Consider the following 21,216-nt stretch of genomic DNA (forward strand, 5'->3'; position numbering starts at 1 on the left):
TTTTTTTTTTTCAGAAATCCTAATTTAACTTTTCATTTCAAGCAAACTAGAGGGCAGATTGATTTAAATCAAGCGTGCAGCAAACGCCCATAATATACAGATGATATTTCAAGGATCTAATTTTCTCAAAAATGTTTGCAAGCTTAAATTGCTCTACACAATAAAAAAAAACCACTGTAAAAACTGTGTGACTTCTTTGAAAATCCGCATTTAAGAGTATTTCGTTTATGTAAAAGTGAATAAAAATCTTATTTAAAACAAAACATAATACATTTGAGGCAGTGAGAAGCAAAGGGGTGTAAGTAGACATTTTCAAGTTTTGAGTAAAACTCGTATAAAGATCACATCCTAGGTAGGCTTTCATTGAATTTTTTTCTAAATCATGCTGTACAGCGGCACCTACCAGGGCTGCTAATACTATCTCTTGCCCCAAGACAGAGAAGGGGTCCACCTACCATTTGTACTGGTTATCTCCAAATTTTTAATTTTGCCTCTTGCATCCCTTTGCTTCTCACTACCTCATATGGCCATGAGCGGTACTATTTACCCTTTAGAAAAACTCTTTTTTATTTATTTATTTTTTTTAAAGTCTTTTCTTAAAATGGTATTGTACGTATTCAAACTATAAAAAAATTTCATGTAAACCAAACGTAATATATCCGTTCAGAATGAATAGATCACAGATCATGAGACAGTGAGAACTGATCGAAAATATCGGATAAGCCCGAATTACTCTACAAAAAAAAAAAAAAAAAAGAGTTTCGCCCGAAAAAGTCGCCATTTGTCTCAGTGAGAAAACTGATTTTCAAAGGTATCTCTCAAAAAGTTATCTAGTGAATGAAATTTATTTGTCAGGTTCTAGAACTAAAGTAAAAATCATGGGATATACACTTGGGGTGGGGGGATTGCGGTCTCCTCCCCGGGCCCTTGGTTTTTAACGTAGATTTAGATTGCCAATAATTTTAATACGGTAGTTTATATGCATATAAAAGATGGTTATGACCAAACTCCCGTCCCCTCTCCACAGAAGGCAAGTTCTGGCCGCGCTTGTACTTTATGGTATATGTGTGACCTATGCTACGTATTAACTTGCCTTTAATAATAATATTCCACTGACTCTCAACGCTTTCAAGTAAGAACAATTTATCTATCAGCTTCCAAGATTTAAAGTGAAAACGGAGAAATGTATTGGGAAAAGCAATAAGATGTGCGTATTCTTTTTCGTAAGTAAATATGTTCAACTAGAGACCTTACACTTTATTAATCGGTTTTAAGAATTCATTAAGATTATTTATATGAAACATAAAACACCAACTTAATATAGGAAATTATGATTGATTACTGTAGCGTAAACCCTTCCTCACTTTTTCTCTCTCTCTCTGTTTTTTTTTCTTTAACTAATTTGTTTATTTAACAGCAAAACTGAAATTTACTTCAGGAATGTTACTACGTCATAAAATTTAAAGCTAAATGTAAAATCAATTCATGAATTAAATAGATGTATCTAAAAATGTAAAACATTTTCTCTTTAAAAATCAAAACAAATCACATAAAAGTTTATGGATAACTTTCAATACGAATTACAAATTCTATAGCATAATTGCTGATTGCCAACTGAAATTTTAAGTTGATATTCATTTTAAAATTAACAAAAGTCCTCAAGAGAACATTATGAAAAGGATGTTTTGCTTTTTATTTCTAATCAAGTGAAATATCCAGTATATTTTAAATCAGTGGTTTCCAACCTGAAGCGATTACCCCCAAAAAGTTGATTTGGTTCCTCCAGGGGGCAATGAACATTCAAAACAAAAATTTAAATAATAATAATAATAATAAACATAAGTAATAAACATAAATCATTATATATTTTCAATTTTTAGATTCTAATGATTTGTGTTCATTAATAATAATAAACATAATTCATAAGAATTTAAAAATTGAAACAAAACAGCAAATACTGAAAGTGAAAACGTATGCAAAATCGATGGTCCAGAATTTAGACAAAAAATCATGAGTTTAAAAAAGAAATGAATTAAATTCAGGAGGGCCATGCACATCCTCATATCTTGGACAAGCATACGATTACGAATTGTATTCAGGGCAGGTTCTGGATACCGGAACAAACCATTCTCTCTCTTCTTTTTTTTTCTTCAAGTTTAAATTGACAAAGTTTTTTATTCTTCCAAATCCTAAATTTTATACCCCCCCCCCAAAAAAAAAAAGGAAAAAAAGAAAAATGTTCTGCTGTCTTTGAAAAGTACATTAATATAATCTTAGTTTATTATCTCCCTTCAAAAATTAATTACTCTTCAAAAAAAAAAAAAAAAAAAACATAAAAAATGTGTGTAACAATAAGTGGATCAAATTGGTACAGTATTTAGGCTTCAAATTAAAATTAAGTACAGTAAAACCTGTAAAGTTGACTACCCTTGTAAGTTGACCACCTGTCTATGTTGACCTCTTTTGTCAGGAACGGAATTAGTCCTATCTTATATAATGAAGGAAAACCTCTGTAACTTGACCACCTGTCTATCTTGACCACTAATGTACGCCAAATTTGGTTTGGAGTATTGTAAAAAACCCTTTGTAAGTTTACCACTTGGTTTATTTTTTAAAACTTTCTTCAGTAAATTATTTTATTTTATTATTTATTAATACATTATTATTGTATTATTATTATTATTTGACAGCTTTCCAAGCATGTTTTTAATGCTTTGATGACGAACTAGCATTTTACTAACTAAACAGCAGCATAAAGCTTATGCTGCTCTTTATTCTCCAACCTTATTTTTCATTTGTTATTCTATTTGAAATAGTTTTTTGTACTTTGTTCAATAAAAATAGGTGTCAGTAGAAAAGCACAAAGTGTTTTCTTTCAGTTGCAATAGGTTGTGGCAATACTGAAATTGTGCTAAGGCCCGGATCTGTACATTTTGGGCCCTCTGCAACAAAATGGGTAGGGCATCTCTCTAGTGGCCAGCAGTGTTTATTTGTAAAATTAATAAATCTTAATGCGAGTTTTTCTTTCTTTTTTTTTTCTTCAATTTCTAGGGTCATTAGCCCCCTTGAGGAAGTGAGCCCCCCGCACTGCGGGTACGCAGATATGGGCTTGCTAAAGAGCCCTTCTGGCTTATTTCGGGTGCAAGGGATTAAGATATAGGACATTTTTATTTTGCCTTTATAAACTGAGAGAGTCGAGCTTGTTGCTCTTTGTGCTATAAGGGTTACATAAAAAGGCTTCAAAAAGAAAGTTAGTTGAATTTAAAATTAATAAAAAGTATGAAATATTAAAATGAATTGAAAATGGAGAAAGCCAAAGAAAATTAGCTGGCACATATGGAATTTCTAAAACTACGGTGTCTAATATAGTTTAAAACAAGGAAAAAATAACAAAACTATTTGAATAGTATTTTTAATTATGGTTCCACTTTCAATAATGTTAAACAATGAAAGTTAGTTGAACAGAAAGAGTAATAAGAGTGAATTCCTCGAAAAATGAATACACGGTGCGAGAAATGACAAAAAAAATTTCAAAAAATCATTACTGCCCTTTATAAGTTGACCACTGGTCTAAGTTAACCACCAAAGTACTGCACCACGAGTAGTCAACTTACACAGGTTTCACTATATGCAAAAAATACCTAATATCGATTTTACGTTGCTCTAAAATTTGCTTTTTTCAAGAAAAAAGGTGAGGGGTGACGGATAAAAAAATGTTAGAAATCACTGTTTTAAATATTTATACTGTTTGTACTTTTGTGAATTTTATCTTTGTTAAACGAAAATAGATGAATTGGACGGTGTTATACAAAAATGAGTTACCCAACAAAAATCTTCAAAAAAATAATGAGTTACTCACATAGGTTGGCAGATAAACTGATACACTACGGGGATACAAAGACAATTTAAGCCAAATTCTGAATTAATATGTCATCTATGAAGTTCAGCTTAGAACTCAATTTACTCAAAAGTACTGCTTGGTGGGTTGACTCATTTTTGTGTAACACCATCAATTTGTTATAATTATAACCGATAGTTCAAGTTCTTATTATTTAAAGTGCTGATGACAAAAAAAAAAAAAAAAAAAAAAGAAAAAAAAAAACACACGATGATTAAAAATATTAAACTTACCTAAAAAAGATTCTTGTCACCGTTGGATTTAAAACACATGCAATCCCATTCAGCAGTCAACAAATGACTCGTTTTTTTCCCTTGGAGACGAAATTGGGGAGGTCTCAAAATTATCTAATAGGGAAGTTTTCGATTTTTCAATTTTATTTAATTTTATTTTTATATGATAGAGTAACATGTATGAACATCATAGGTGAAAAAATTTTTGCGATACGATAAGTAGTTTTTTTTTAATTAATTTTTAAAGTTCAAGCGCCTGTGACGTCAGATGGCATAGGAAGTGACGTTATGCGTCTTCCGGTAGGGCAGAAGCCGAAGGTCACGCATTCGACTTCGAAGACGAAACGTAAAAGGCTATCTCCTCGCATTTAACGCCTCGCGTTTCTGGAACATTAAACCTCTCATCCTCTCGGAAATATTCGAATATCCTCATTGATGTTACATGAGGAAGATTATTTAGATTGTGCTTTAACGAATCCGGTCTCCATAGTGTGTTCAAAAGGATTATTGAATTTCTAAAAAATATAAATATCAGCGCGCTCAAAATATTCCTAGCGAAAACAAGGGATCTTCGGCGGAAGGCTGCCCGTTCGCGCCCTGTGACGTAGGCTAGTGACGTTTCAGAAGCGCGCACTTTTGCGCGTGGATTTTTAAAAATTCATTAAAAATCAACCACGGTTTTTTAAAATTCGGCGATGGTGAATTTTTTAGTTTTGAGGGTCAATTAACAATATCCAATAGCCAAAATATGAACATTTAATAGGTTGCAACTTCCCTATTGGTTGAGAAAGTCATGGATCTATCTATTGCAAAGTGCTGGGAAACATAACAAAAAAAACGAAGGATGAAAAGGAAAAAAAAAAGCTTTTTAGCAGACGTTTTGCTCCTATACATTCTATTCTTAGGATGGTGCCTTTCTCTTATTTCTTTAGAAAAAGGTTCAATGTAATCTTATCCCAGACAGTCTCAGGTCGTCTCAGATGGCCACAAAAAAAGATCCCCACCCCCAATAAAACTCCTTACCAGAATTCCAGGAAACATCAATCCCGAACAGATACGAGAGACACCCATGGACCCTGAAGGCTTCGCTTCGAACGAAGACTACCCAACAAAGACATTGTTTCGTTTTCCCTACGTAACAAGATACGGTAATAGTTAGGCAAGAACAGACTAACGTCCTGAGAGTAACCGTTGGAAAAGGAGCGGTCCGTCCTCCTCTCCCTCCCCCCCCCCCTTAAAAAAGAGCAGTTCTGGCTGCAGCCCTCGACACAAGAACGGCCGGCCTAGCTAAGAACTTAAAAAAAAAAAAAAAAAATGAGGAAAATGGTACGTACACATTGATTGCACATAAGACGGCCCGAGTTAAGGACGGCCCATGTGGAATTTTCCACATCTCACACGTGGCCAGTCCGCCCCTGGCTTTATCAGTGCCATTTTACCTAATGCTGTGTTTAATAGCGAACATTTTCTGTTGATTTAACTAAAATGCCGGCTTGTGTTGCGTACGGGTGTACAGACAGACCGGGAAACAAGATTCCAGGAATATCTTTCGTGCCATTATAAAAGAATATTTAAATGTAAGGTTTAGGTATTGAGAAAAAAATACTGAAAAAAAAATGCAATTCACTTAGACAACTATATTCAAAATTATTGCACTTTAAAGGGCAATAGTGGGTAACACAAAGGGTTAGACATTTTGCAAGTAAGAAGTCATTTATGCCAGGACAGTGGAAAAAATGGAGACAGAATTCGAGAAAATTGAATTGAGTTCTGTTAACAAAGATATAGGAATGAAATTTTTTAGCTATCAATTTTATTATTTATTATATTTATTTATAATTTGCAGAACTTGCGTTTAATAACAAAAGTAATCCTTTTAAACCTCCACCACAACATGTTGCAATATATTGCAGTAAAATTTTTCTATGAGCCTAATTCTTTTAAACATAAATTTCAGATAAGTATTTTTTTTTTTAAATTAGGTTTGGCACATTTCTGCCAAAGGTAGGAAAAAAAAAATTCTAAAAGTGTCCTGGCAAAACTATTTTTTGCCCATATTTGCCAAAGTGAAAAAACTAGATTTGCTTCATTTATGGGGATTGAATATAACGTGTTTAATACCATAGGAACTTTAAATCCATTCTAATAATTTTCATTTGTTTGTGCCTAAAATATTAAATTGCATCAGTGGAACAGTAATCCATTGTTTTAGTCAAATGCTTTTCTTTTTCATTTTATGAATACAGAAAGAAAGTGGAGAGTAAAAAACAATAAAAATCAACTCACTGACTTTGGTGTAAAAACTGTTCTAACTATTAAATAAGAAATTCTCATCTTTTAATTTTTAGCAGGGAAGTAGTGCAAAGTTTGCAATGCCAACAGAGTAATAAAAAAATATAAGAGGTCAACTATGATTATATAGTGTGAAATATAAATGTGATAAAAATGTATAATTCATACTAAATGAGAAATTTTATTATTGACAATCACTCCTAAAAATAGTCAAAACTTATTCAAATTCAGTTGGATCCGGTATATCAGGACATTTTTTCAAACATTGCATCGCAATATGAAAGTTTTAAATCATTATCTATTTCACCTAGTTTACTTTAAATTGTTTTAATTCTACATTTATATTAATGAAGAACATAGTTTTGGTCTGCTTTAATTTAAGTTTCAATTGGATTATTCAAATTGTACAATTGTTGTACTTGTTTTCCCAGTTTTTGCCACTATCCTGGAAAAAATAACCCTTTTGCTGGCAGGACGACCAACCTCATCAAAAATTTAAACTGTTATTCTTTTTCCAGATTTCATTTTGATTTTCAAGCTATTTAATTTTGACAGAAAATAGTCAAATAATATAGAAAATTATCTTTTTTCTCTAAAGAAGTAATACGTTTTTTTTCTCCTGACTGGGGAAATTGATACCCGAGGAAAAGTAGTTGAGAACTGGTAATGTTTGGTCCGTTTAGACAATCATCCTTTGCATTTATTTTCCTGTCACAAATACAAATTGTAAATTCAATTTTTATTTTTAAAAAAAGACAATCTTTGAAAGCATTCGTTTAAGTAAGTTTAATATTACATTTATTTTAAGCTAGTTGTCAAAGAAAACCAAAACTAGAATTTAATTATAGTATGTTTAATATCTTTTATTAATTTACTGAGGGCAAAATTAAAAAAAACTATATAAGTTGTCTGTAAAAATTCCATTTTTTGTTCTCTTTTGAATACTGGCAAAAAAACTATTTTTGCTGGAAGGGGAAAACCGTAGTTTTTTCTACCCATGGCGAAATACTTGCCAACCCTGGCAACACAACTTGAATAACTCATTTCCTGTTCGAAATATCTCTACTAGAACCATTAGCCCAGTCAATGAAGGTAAAAAAATAGGCTTTGTCGCAACTAATTTAGGGAAAGCTGAATTTTTGCAGGATGTTAGCAAATAAAGTATACACTAAAAGAATACAAAGTCCCGACCCCCCCCTCTTGCTTTCCCCCCCCCCTCCGCCCCCTCCGAAACATTGCAAGAGCAGTACTATGATTATACGTTTTTCGTGTCGCAACTAATTAGGGGAAAGCTGAATTTTGGCAGGATGTTAAAACATAAAGTATACACTAAAAACCACAAAGTTCCGACTCCACCTGTCTTGCTTTCCCCCCCGCCCCCTCCGAAACATTGCAAGAGCAGTACTATGATTATACGTTTTTCGTGTCGCAACTAATTAGGGGAAAGCTGAATTTTTGCAGGATGTTAGCAAATAAAGTATGCACTAAAAAATACAAAGTCCTGACCCCCATCCTTCTTGATTTCCCCCCCCCACCCCCTCCAAAACATTGCAAGAGCAATACTATGATTATACGCTTTTCGTGTCGTAACTAATTAGGGGAAAGCTGAATTTTTGCAGGATGTTAGTACATAAAGTATACACTAAAGAACCACAAAGTCCCGACCCCTACCCCTCTTGCTTTCCTCACCACCCTCTCTAAAACACTTAGACCATCAAGAGCAAAGCTATGATTATACGCTTTTTTTTCGCAACTAATTAATATAAAGCCGAATGTTTGCACGATGTTAATACATAAAGTGTACACTAAAACCTTGACAGTCCCAACCCCAACCCCTCTTGCTGCTCCCCCCCTCCTTCCGAAACATTGCACACTGATCAGTTCAGTACTATGATTATAAGCGTACAGCTTGAAAATTTATGATGTTACCGGAATGTTCCTTTTTTTATGTTACTCCTAACAATATTGTAAACCAGCGGTGCCCAAACTAAGGCCCAGGTGCTGTATCTGGCCCGCGAAGCTGATCCGTGTTGCCAGTTATTTTTTGAAATGTTACAAATCGAAGAGCACGATTAATGACTATGTTACAAATTGTTAGCCAAATATTTAGAAATTGGTTTCTGAAAACATTGTTGGGGATCACTGTTATACATAAATTCTGAAACATACACTTTTCATGTAGATAGCTCAGTTTCACCACTGTACCAACTTAATCATATGCAGAAAACTCACAATAAAAACCAAAAAGTAACTTCAACAAATTAATAGCTTTTTATCATTACGTCTTGGAAAGAAATGTTTGAACAAAATTTATAGATAATAATATGATAATAATCATTTTCTTGAAATGGATCAACAATGTAATGACGTTCACTTAAAGTTTTCCTAACATAATGCAATCATTTGTTAAAAAAGTTTATAATTCGTTTGTGTCGGCGATAGTCTACAAAATAATGTCAATGCTTGGCTAGCAATTTAAACTTTAAATAAATCAGGAACAATATATTTTAACGGAGATTATTTTCTCGCAGCGGATATTATTAACGTTTAATATTACTTTTGGTTACATTTTTAAATCTTATATAAGGGACTATCTTCTAATATTTCGTTGGTTTGGTCCGAAATATTGTTACAGTGCACTCCACTTCAGTGTCCACACATAGACGTGCAATCGAACCTAGCTTTACGACAGATACACTTTGAAATACATAATGTTTTCAATTGCATGATATTAATTGGAGAAGTTCACTTGAAGCAGAGATAACCTTCATGAACTTAGGAATCTTTCTGTTGCATGACGTATAATGCCAACCGCACTCTTCTGGGGGACGTTTAAAACTTAACCAAGTTTGAATCTGGTGTTGACCCTAAAAACTCTGGTGGAAACCTAAAAAAGATGTTGACGAGTGACGTCTGAAGTTGGTGGAAGTTTTGGAAAATCAAAAGTGGACTTTAGGGACATTTTTGCGATTACTTGCTTTTCACAAACTTTTATTCAAACTTGGTTAGGTTTTAAATTTCCAGCAGAAGAATGGGTTTGGAAATATATTTCAAGCAGCAGACTAATTCCTAAAATCATGACAATTACCTATGCTCCAAGTGAAATTCTCCTACTCATATCTTGCAACTGTAAAACATTGTGTTACGAACTGTAGCTGTCGTAAAACTGGGTTCGATTGTACGTCTATGTGTGAACACTGTAGTGGAATGCAGTGTAGCAATATTTCAGACCGAGCCAACAAACTGTTAGATGACCCCTTATAAAAAAAATTTTTAGTTATAATAACTTGATGCCTTTTTTTGTTGTTGTTGTTGTTGTTGAATGCAACCTGTTTTTCAGAAAACAGTTGCAACATAGTCTTCGAGTTGAAACATTTCGCAAAACAACGGTTCACACTGATCAGTTTCATGGGTTGGGTGTGACCCGTGGGCCGTAGGATGGGCACCACTAGTTTATAATATTGTAAGAAGTGAAATAAAAAAAGGAATACTCCAGTATCATCATTAGTTTTCGAGCTGTAAACGTATAATCATAATACTGCTCTTGCAATGTTTCGGACGAGGCGGGGGGGGGGGGGGGAGCAATAGGGGTAGGGACTTTGTGCTTTTTTTAGTGTACACTTTTTATACTAACACCTAGAAAAAAAATCAGCTTTCCCCTATTTAGTTGGGACACGAAAAGAGTATAATCATAGTACTTCTCTTGCAATGTTTCGGAAGGGGAGGGGGAGAAAGAGGGGGGGTTGGGACTTCGTCTTATTTTAGTGTATACTTTTTGTACTAACATCTTGAAAAACATCCGCTTTCCCCAAATTAGTTGCGACATGAAAAGAGCATAACCATTAGGGTGGGCCGGAAAAACTTTTTTTGGAAATCTGTTTTTGGATAGTGCGGAAAAGTTGCTATATGGGCCCGTTATTAACCATAAAAAATTTCGCTAAATTTGTTTAATATTTAGCCGACGCTATTTGACCTTGAAAAACTGAAAAAAAGGGCGAAAATGCACTTTTCAAACACTTGGAGGGGGGGGGGGGGGGGGTCAAAAATAAAAAGTTGAAGCTAGTTTCAGCAAACATTAGAAGTATCTGTCAGTAAATTAGTTGAAATCCTCAAAGACTTTCATACATTTCGTAGAATATCTTTACTAATAATAAAGCTGAAAGTCTCTGTCCGGATTTATGTCTGGATGTCTGTGACACGCATAGCGCCTAGACCGTCCGGCCGATTTTCATGAAATTTGGCACTAAGTTAGTTTGTAGCATGAGGGTGCGCATCTCGAAGCGATTTTTCGAACATTCGTTTTTGTTCTTTTTCTATTTCAATTTTAAGAACATTTTCCGGAGCAAAATTATCATACGATGGACGAGTAAATTGCGAAATTATCATGACGTGGAACCGTAACATGGGAGAGCGAATGAACATAGCCAATTGGCGAGAAATTTATCATCCATTATTTGTAAATATACAGGTGAACCAAATGACCTTTTAATTTTCTACTACAGGCAAAGCCGTGCGGGTACCACTAGTTTAGGAATATTTGGAAAAATGGATAGAGTAACAACCCAGAAACTACGAAAAAGAGAAAAAAGATGCCAAAAAATTGAAACAAGTGTTGCTTTGGATGAGAAAGACATATCAGTAACCAGCACAAGTGGATTCAGGGTTAAGGAAAGTCATATTACGTTGAATGAACCTGAAACAGAGCTTGAATCAGGAGAAAGCACAGAAAATACAGATGACGATTTTAAATTGAACTATCCGCTTTCAAGAAAACATAAGTGAACTGATGCGCCATCAACAACGACAAGTCAAATGAAAATTTCTATGCCTCATACAGCTTTAGCAGCAGATCTAACTGGAGCTTCAAATAGAGCAGGGGCTAAAATTGCTACAGCAGTTCTCGCTGATTTCGATTTAGTTTCTCCCAAACAAAACAAAAATATAAGGAGAGAAGTCGATAAAAAAAAAGGAGCGAGCTAAGAGAAAGGGATTAAAGAGTAGTTAAAGGGGCAGCTATAAAGAGTTTGTATTTTGACGGCCGCAAAGATGACACCCTTCAAAAGACATCTAGCCATCAAAAATTAGCATCTGAAGCACAATGTAGCACTGATAGAAGAGTCAGGTAGCAAGTACATCGGTCATTTATCACTAACAGTTGTTGAAAGTGCAAAAAAAAAAAAAAAAAAAAAAAAAAAAAAAAAAAAATCGCAAGGTATTATAGGCTTTGCAAAAAAGTATAATATGAGCTTGCTTAACTTAACGGTTATTGGATGCGACGGAACAAATGTAAATACGGGATGGAAAGGTGGAGTAATTCGTTTACTTGAGACATATCTCCAAATACCTTTACAGTGGAACATATGTCTGCTGCATACTAATAAGTTGCCACTGAGGCATCTTATTCTGGAATTGGACGGTTGCACAAAGGGGCCACATTCATATTCTGGAGCTATCGAACAACTTCTTAGAGATTGTAAAAAAAAAAAAATCCGGTGGTCAAATTTGATAAAATTGACTTATTCTTCTGTTTTTGGACATGGAAGATAGAAAAAGTTTAAGCATTAAACAACAATATTTATATAGAATATGTCTTGCCGTAAAAGATGGTAGTTGTCCTTCTAGCATGGCTGACAGTAGCCCAGGCAAACTCAGTCATGCGCGATGGCTGACAACTGCAAACCGTTTGATACGCTTGTATATAGGGCTTGGGTATAGTATAGCGCTTGTATATAGGCTAAACGCTTGTACACCAACTCCATCAGAAAATCTTACAATGCTTGTAAAGTATGTAATGTTAGTTTATGCTCCAATGTGGTTTGAAATAAAAATGAAACCGAACTGCCAGTATGGTGCCCAACATTTTCGGAAAATGATTTCTCTTGCAAGGCAGTTTCCAGACAACGTTAAGGAGATATTTTTCAAAGTTCTCTCAAATAATGCATATTTCGCTCATCCTGAACAGCTACTGTTGACAATGTTGTTTGACTCAAGAAAATACATTCGGGGATTAGCTGTTAGGCGCATTCTGAACTCTAGAAATAAGAAGACGAAGAGCTCGGATGGTGTACGATTTTTTAAGCGTCCTAAATTCAATTTTGAAGCCGTTGATTATGTTGATTTAGTTGACTGGGCAAACTGTTGTTACAGAGCCACCTCTTACAATGCATCTAAAAGATCAACAATTGAAAGATGCATCTAAAAGACCAACAATTGACAGAAATGTGCGAAGAACAGCCTACAGAGTTCACTTTCGAGAAATTTCCCTGTCACACGCAAGCTGTGAAACGTTGTGTGAAACTAATAACCAAAGTTGCAATAAAATTTCGTGGTGAAACTGCACGAGATGGATACATTCGTGCCAAACTTCAAAATAGGAAAGAACTTCCATCATTTGATAACAAGGGACAATATTATTCCAAAAAATAATATTCATTATGCCTGAGGTTTTATAACTCAAATTTGAAGATTTCTTTTTCAAAATGTTATTATCTTTATATGTAATTCTAGAAAATGTATGATACTATTGCGTGATAATAATTACTATGATTAATAGTGCTATTTAATTAATTAGTCTATGATTTAATTTTGAAAAATAATTTTCACATTGGTATTTAAAGAAATTCAATATTTTTTCATTTTTCTCCAATTTTTGATTACAGAAAGGAGCGGTTAAATGCTCATTAAAATCAATGAAACATTTTATGGGCTCGAACTGGCTCATTATATGACATTTTCGGTGCATTCCAGCAAAATATTTGGAATTTAGTTTAAAAAAAAAAATTTCGACAAAAATTCATTTTTCACTTTTTTTTCGGTTTTTCAGTGTCAAACAGCGTTGGCTAGATATTTTTTAATGTTTAAGAAACTTTTTGTGAGTGCTAACTAGCTCACTACGCAACTTTTGCGCGCTATCCAAAAATTGATTTCGAAAAAAAAAAATGTCGACTTATTTCGTCCCATTCTAATAACCATAGTACTGCAATGTTTCGGAGGGGGTGGGGAGGAAAGCAAGAGGGGTGGGGATCGTGACTTCATACTTTTTTAAAGGATACATTACGTACTAACATCCTGCCAAAAATCAGCTTTCTCTTAATTAGTTGCGACACGAAAGGCGTACAATCATAGTACTGTTCTTGCAGTGCTTCGGAGGGGGTGGAAGGGGGAAGCAAGAGCGGTGGGGGTCGGGACTTTGTACTTTTTTCAAGAATACATTATGAACGAACATCCTGCCAAAACTCAGCTTTCTCTTAAGTAGTTGCAACACGAAAAGCGTATAATCATAGTACTGCTCTGGCAATGTTTCGGAGGGGGTGGGGGGTGGGACTTTGCATTTTTTTAGTGTATGCTTTATCTACTAACAACCTGCAAAAATTTAGCTTTCCCTAAATTAGTTGCGACACGAAATCTTTATTGACTGGGCTACATAGAAAAAAAGAGGATAGGGCACATATTTTTTTTAATGCAAGAAAACTATAAATTTGCTACATCATATTATGATATATAATGAAGATTCATCATATTTTAACTGTCACAATTAAAAACAAGTTTAGTATTCCAGAAATACAGTGCGTAAAAATGTCTCATTTGTGCAAATGGCTTAAGCAATACATAAATTTTGAACTACAAGGCACTACTTCTGAACGTTTTCCCCATTACTCTACATGCGCGCAGCAAGTTGACGACTTTGGGCGTCTCCCCTTTCTTCTATCCTCCTTGGTGTTGACATAGAACCTTCAATAGTAAGATACAGGCTTTTAGAACGTGGGCGGAAAGCACGTCGACCTTACAAGAAGCTGCTTCACACGACTCGCATGAAGAAAAAAAGGTTAGAATTGGACTGGGAAAAGGTTTTATTTTCTAATGAAACACATTTTATGGCACAGGGACTTAGATCCAGGTTCGTGAGAAGGAGCAAAGAAGAACCTCTTCGTCCGCACTACATTAGTCAAACACCCAAGTATCAGTCCAAAACGATGTTTTGGGGTAGTTTCTGCGTTTCAGGGGCATAATCCCTTGTTTCTGTGCAAGGAATGATGAACAGTGAATTGATATTGGTCCCAAAAGGTGCTTACAACCATGGCTAAACTTTTGCGGAACGGAGATAGCGTTTTTCAACAAGACGGCGCGCGATGTCACACATCGAAGCAAATTGTCAATTTCTGTTCTGAAAACAAACTTACCGTACTGGATTGACCCGGAAACTCATCGGACTCAAATCCGATTGAAAATTTGTCGGCTATCGTTAAGAAACGTCTTCATAAGTTTGACAGTACTACGACGGAAAAGCTAATTTCGTCTGTATTTGACATATGGTATAAATACGTTTAAATTAAAACTATAGATGCCAGTATAGTACATTCCATGTCAAAACGTGTCTGTGATGTTATTAATTCTCGGGAAGGTTATATTAATTATTAGTTTCAAATGTATTCATTAAAAACTTGAATAGAACTAATTTTTTTTTGAAGAAAAATGCATTTCCCAATTAATTGCCACAATACTATAGTTTATAGTGATTTAGAGCTATTTATATCAGCAAACATCCAGTACAGCACCCCGAAAGCTTTCAATTACAATCAATATTACCTCCCTAATCTTCTTCACTTCCTTCTGGGACCTATCCGGGTTTAAACAAAATATATATATCATTATTTTTTAGTAGTTATTGCAAAGGTTTGTGTAATACATGCAAAATATTTGGATCTATGGTCACTCAATAAAACTTTATTGCTTTACATTATTGATATGTTTCTCAAATGGTTCCAAGATTCGAAAAGAAAAATAACAACTTAAGATAGTTACATACTCAAAAATATCAGTTCCATTTTAAAATGAGAAGAAGAAGAAGAGAGAACATCTTTTTAATTTGACACCAAATGGCTGGCTGACTTAACAAAATTTCCGCAGCATGTAGTTTGTTTTTATTAAGTTGATAACTGAAAGAACTAGCGAAAAACAATATTTGGGTGAGAGTTTGATACACTGAAAATCAAAAAAACTAGCTGATGTGTGCATCACATGACTTCCTTTTACTCCAGTTTAATGAAATTTCCTCACTATTAACCTTTTTAATGTGATTCAATAGTTTACTCTCTAAATATCACCAACAGTGGCCAAGAAACAGATTAACAAAAAAAATCGCCAAATTTGTCGCCAAGTTGGCGACAAAACTTGGAGGCTAAAATGGCGATATAAAGCCAAGTGTCCACCAAGTTATAACACCACTTGAGTTTACATCGAAATTAACAATGATTTGATGCAAAAAAAAAAAAACCCTTTAGAAACACCCGAATGCAACCAAAAGGCGAAGTGCACAACTAGACCCCACTAGGAGTCTACGTACCAAATTTCAACTTTCTAGGACATACCGTTCTTGAGTTATGCGACATATATACGCACATACACACATACATACATACGTACATACAGACGTCACGAGAAAACTCGTTGTAATTAATTCCGGAATCGTCAAAATGGATATTTCACGTGTCTATACGTTCTTAGACACTTATCCACGTGTGGTCGAGTCGAAAAAAAAACCACAACATTTAATCGTGGGTGAGTAAAATGGAAATTAAGGTCGATTTTTGAGTGAACAGCTTTTTGCGAATACAATACTTCCTTTTTTGTAAAAGGAAGTAAAAAAGACTAGTACCATCTAATGAATTATCAGTAACAAAATTGTAGTTATGCATATTAATATAATGTGGTACTAAGGCTAGCAAGTGTCAGACTTAAATTTATGTTATGTTTGGAAGGACCCACTTGTGGGCCTTGTCTTTATTTTGAAGCACTTTCAAGACCTTAATTTAATTAAAATCTCCATTTTTTGACTTTCAGGCGTGCCTGAATCCAAACTTTCTCGTGATGTTGATGAATCTAAACAGCCCCGGTAATAAAAATGTATTGAGCATTTTAAAGATATCGTTGAAACTATTTTCTGTAGAAAGAAAAGTACCAGCTCGTCATATTATTTAGCGCTGATCGTAGCAATTAATCTATCTCTTCGCCTTTCGCAAAAGGGGCTGTTTTAAGATCGTTTAATGTAGTTCCTTCCTGGTGCTTTCTTAACAGATAGTCATCCCACCTTATTATGTCCAGTTTTACAGATTTTCTACTTGTCTATATTTCATGCAGAAGAAGTTAATACAATTTGAAATCATAACTACTACTCCGAAATATGGACTTCAAAAGTAGTGGACCTTACACAAACACCCGAAAATCTTCCAAATGTCAATGACCACATATGAGAGGTAATTGAACATTAGATTTAAGAAAGTTTCATACAGAAGGTTTTTAAAATTATGTATCGTTTTAAATTGAGGAAACAAATAACGATGATTGCGGTAAAAATATCTATTTCAGCCTTTCTTGAACTTATTGCTTACTTGACAATGAAAACTCAAATTGTTTTTTGTTTTTTTTTTTCTAGGTAGTGAAGATGTTGGCCGTAGTCGTTGCTGTGTTCGCTACGCTTTGGCTTCCATATCGAGTTCTGGTTGTGTATAATTCATTTGCTAAGCATCGTTATATGGAGCTATGGTTTCTGATGTTTTGCAAGACCATGATTTTTATCAATAGCGCCATTAATCCCATCCTTTATAACGTTATGTCCATTAAGGTAATTGTTTCTGTTAATCGACATTTGAATATTTAAATGCATGTAGTACTTTGTAAACGAAAGCCTAAAATGGAAATTTATTTATAGTCATTGTGAACAAAAATAGAGGGCATTATTATCTGTGCACATCCAACGTGATGCTTAATTAAATCAAGTATTCCCGCCTTCCACTCCGTGACACGTCACAAAATATCGACGACTCATCGCAACCCGTGAGAATGTTTTTGATGATAAAAAATTAAATGAAATACAATAGTAATACTGTTTTAAAAAATACATCCTTTATCCTCAATAATTACGTAAATTTATCAGACATCTAAAAATTTGATTTTTGTGTGCGTAAACCGGTGAGGAGCTTATTTCTAAATATTACACTGAGATGAATTTAGAAAACAGGCCGAGCATAAAATTTTCTTTACCAATATATATATATATATATATATATATATATATATATATATATATATATATATATATATATATATATATATATATAAATCAAGTACAGAAAAGATGAAGGGCCAATTAAATAAAAAGAAAATATAAAAAATAAATCAAATGCACAAAATGTATTATATTTTACTCATTAGGTCTGAAATGATTTTTAAGTGTTTTTTTTCGGTCTCGGTATTTTTTTCGATGTTCCTAGAACACTTGAGGAAGACACTGTTTCTCTTTTTAATACTCTCGGTGATCGTCAAAACAAATGCTTCGATAAGGACTACGCCATGCTCCGCATTGTCATTCACCCAACTCTCAATTTCTTAACTCTTCCGAAGCTTCGCTGGTAAGCTTCCAACGCTCGTCTTCAATACGCACAAGCCCCTTGTCGAAGCATTATAAGCTAAAAAACGTATGTTTTTGTTAAACTCTGTTTTGTTGCTGCTATATGTTTCTTTTTTGTAATCAATTCGTCAATTCCCTTCCTTCTCTTGCCATCTTGCGTGCTTCAGTGATTCATCCTCAACATCTCTTTTCCTCCAGATTTTGCATCAATGTCAAACATACTCTGATATTATTACCAGTATCCAAGCTGGTAATAAGCCCAGGCTAGACGAATTTAGTAAGCACTCATTTATCGTTACCATTTTTGTGGCCTTGTCACATGTCATGCTGTTTTCCATAAGAATATTTTTATTTAAAAAAAAAGTGTTATACGCTTCTTTTTACCCTCTCCCTTTCTCTTGTCACAAACTCACAATTTCACGAACCTCTCCTGCCTCCCTGTCCAGCTAGACGTAACACTATTTGCAGGTGGTCCCTAAGCGCATTCCAGTTGTCAATAGACAAATTTCCTTGCTTCGCACAAAAACATTTACAAATATTTTTTTATTCCCTTACAGTCATTACGAGTTCTTTTGAAAGTTGGACAACTTTTCATCATTTGATGTTTTTAAATACATTTAACTTTAGAAGAATCTGTAGAAGCCCCAAAAAATAATCCTGTTGGTAATGTTGTAATATTGGTTCTCTATTGTTTTCAAAAAATAAGTTGACAACACTGTGCATAGCTGATTGTATTCCAAAACTCTGAAGTTACTGTTTGGGAGGCATTTTTGATGGCTGATTAAACACTGCCTTTAGTTAAAACTGGTCAAAGTTCGCGAAACCTCTCTTCTTAAATCATAATATTCTATCTATACTAATAATATAAAGCAGTAGAGTTTGTTTGTTTAAACGCGCTAATCTCCGAAACTACTAGTTCGAATTGAAAAATTCTTTTTGTGTTGATTAGTCTATTCATTGAGTAAGGATATAGGCTATATAACATCACGCTATGACTAATAGGAGTGGATCAGCAATAAAAATGTTTAAAATGCTTGGAACGCAGAATATGCGTATCCACGATTGCTCGACCTGAAAGCGCAGGCTTCGCGATCCCGTGGGCGTAGGTTTGAGGCATCCATGAGGCGTAACCGACGGTACTTTTTAGAGAAAATTCTAAACGTAATTAAAAAGGATTTGTAAATAAAACATATATATATTTGTATATATACGTATCAGTCATATTTTTCTTGATAATTAACTAGTAATATAAAGCTGAAGAGTTTGTTTGTTTGAACTCGCTAATCTCAGGAACTACTGGTTCGAATTGAAAAAAACTTTTTATGTTGAGTAGTCCATTTACTCAAAAATGCTATAGGCTTTTTTTTTAATTAGATTGATCAAAATATTTGTTATTGAAACTTAAATGTTTAATTAATTGTTTAGTTCTATTAAATCATAACAGATGGAGGGGTAAGTTTAGTTCTTTGAAATCCAAATAGATGGCTTGGTAAGTTAACTCTTCGAGAGGGCGCTGGCCGATAGTATCAATAGCTGCAAGGAATCATGCCCATGCTACGTTGTTGTGATCAGCGAACAGATTTTTGAAAGCGTTTTATTCGATGTTCAAGTACATAATTTGATTCTGTAGAATTCTTCTATTGGGTTTTGTATTCCTTATTTCTTCAACGTTTATTTTTGTTCTTATAGTTAATGATAGTTACTTACCAAGTAAATAATTTGATTTGTTGTATTATTCAATTGTGATTGTTTTTTTATAACGTTTTTATTATAGCATTATTTATTTGGCGAAACACGTCAAATTGCTGGGGGGGGGGGTGCTTTAATCACTAAAGGGCAGGGCTGCGGTAGCGTGGTTGCTTGCCGCGTTAAGCGATGATCTATGTAGTTGAAGGATTATTTTGAGTTTTAAAGCTATTACATATTTTTATGTGTCTTGGCGAATAGTATTAAATTCCAAAAAGATTTTAATAGATCTTTTGAAAAGGTGTGTACGCATTTTAGTTGAAGAAAAATGATCATATCTTATCAGAAGGTGGGCGGGGGCGGGGAGGGAGGGTGGAGCTTTTTCGTTCAACAGAATTCCTTTGACTTCTTAGCACGGGCATCGCCGTGCGGGAACTGCTAGTGCAATATAAGAAGCGACAAAAATCTTGTGATGCCTTTAAATAAAAATGGGAAGCTTTTAAATGTTTAGAAATTTCATTTTTTGCGTTCAAGGTTGCGCTGCGTTTAAAGAACAAGTTTATTTTATATTACATTTTCCACACAGTCAAAAGCTACCCTGATTGGCAAGGAAACTTTTAATCAGTTTACTATTTCTTTTTAAATATTTTTTTTTAATTGGTATTTTTAAAATATTGTCACTATTTGAGAGTTTCTCTTCAGCTTTATACCAATAGAAGCAAAACCGCTATCAAAGTATTAGTGTGCCTTTTAGGAAAAAATTCTGGATCAAAGTTTCCCTAAATAACTGAAATACTAACTTAATTTATGGTAATTTTTATTATTTTTTTTTGAACATTGCATTTTTATCTTTATTCATTTCAGTTTCGGAGAGCGTTTAAGAGAATGCTGTCCTGCGGCAAGACAGAAAAAAAATTTAAGGGACCATATATCAGCGTGGCCGGATCCGTCGTAAGACGACAGCACCAGACTGTGACGTCACAAATCACCTCATGCACCGTGGAACAACTTCAACAGTTACTGTGATTCTTTCTAACACTAATGAATATTTATTATGTTTGTGTTCTAGTAGTTTCCATAAAATGTGTGTTGTAATGTGTGATGGAAACTAAGACATTAACTGCACAATTTTCTGCGTTTTGTTTCATAAATATAAAAAAAATCTACTTGCCATCATCTTTGATAGAAGAAAAGTTATGTTCATATAAAAAAAAGTGTACACAATTTCAGGCTCAAATTTTTTAAAAGCACGAAAATTTCTACACGGCAAGAAAATGTCCAATCAAAATTTCATAAATTTTATCAGTGTGAAAAACACTTTTTAAAACCATTATCGCAGAAGTTTTAAATATAAAGAAGAAAAAAAAAAAACGCTGCCGAGAACTATTACCAATACAGCAACTCGTGTATCAGCGCGCAGCCCTCGTGTGTTGTACAACGATTTGTGTCTTTCAGGGTTATTTCCCCCTGACAGTTCAAAAATCATTATATTTTTATCAGCCATAGGGACAGCATTGGTACCCTGGTTTGGGGTACCAAGGTTTGACGAATTACGAAAATTTGTTCTGGAAAAGTAGATAGGGTAAAATACTACAGGTTTAAAGTAAATAGCATAAAAAAAGGGAAAAAAAGTGTGGAATAGGTTTACACTGTCCCGTGGTTACTTGACGTACTTACGTTCTATATTGATGAAAACCGTA

General features: G+C 34.1%; 1 protein-coding gene across 1 annotated transcript in view; it reads left to right on the forward strand.

The window, feature by feature from the left end:
* LOC129220692 (thyrotropin-releasing hormone receptor-like) overlaps positions 1-20,783 on the forward strand; it is a 35,863-nt gene extending 15,080 nt beyond the window's left edge. The window contains exons 2-3 of the mRNA XM_054855121.1: positions 16,856-17,044; positions 20,381-20,783. Coding sequence (XP_054711096.1) covers positions 16,856-17,044; positions 20,381-20,542 — 351 coding nt within the window. The 3' untranslated portion in view covers positions 20,543-20,783. The remainder of the gene's footprint in view (positions 1-16,855; positions 17,045-20,380) is intronic.
* Positions 20,784-21,216: the final 433 nt, after the last annotated feature.

This window comes from Uloborus diversus, chromosome 4 (assembly GCF_026930045.1).
Source record: "Uloborus diversus isolate 005 chromosome 4, Udiv.v.3.1, whole genome shotgun sequence".
In the NCBI taxonomy this organism is placed as follows: Eukaryota; Metazoa; Arthropoda; class Arachnida; order Araneae; family Uloboridae; genus Uloborus; species Uloborus diversus.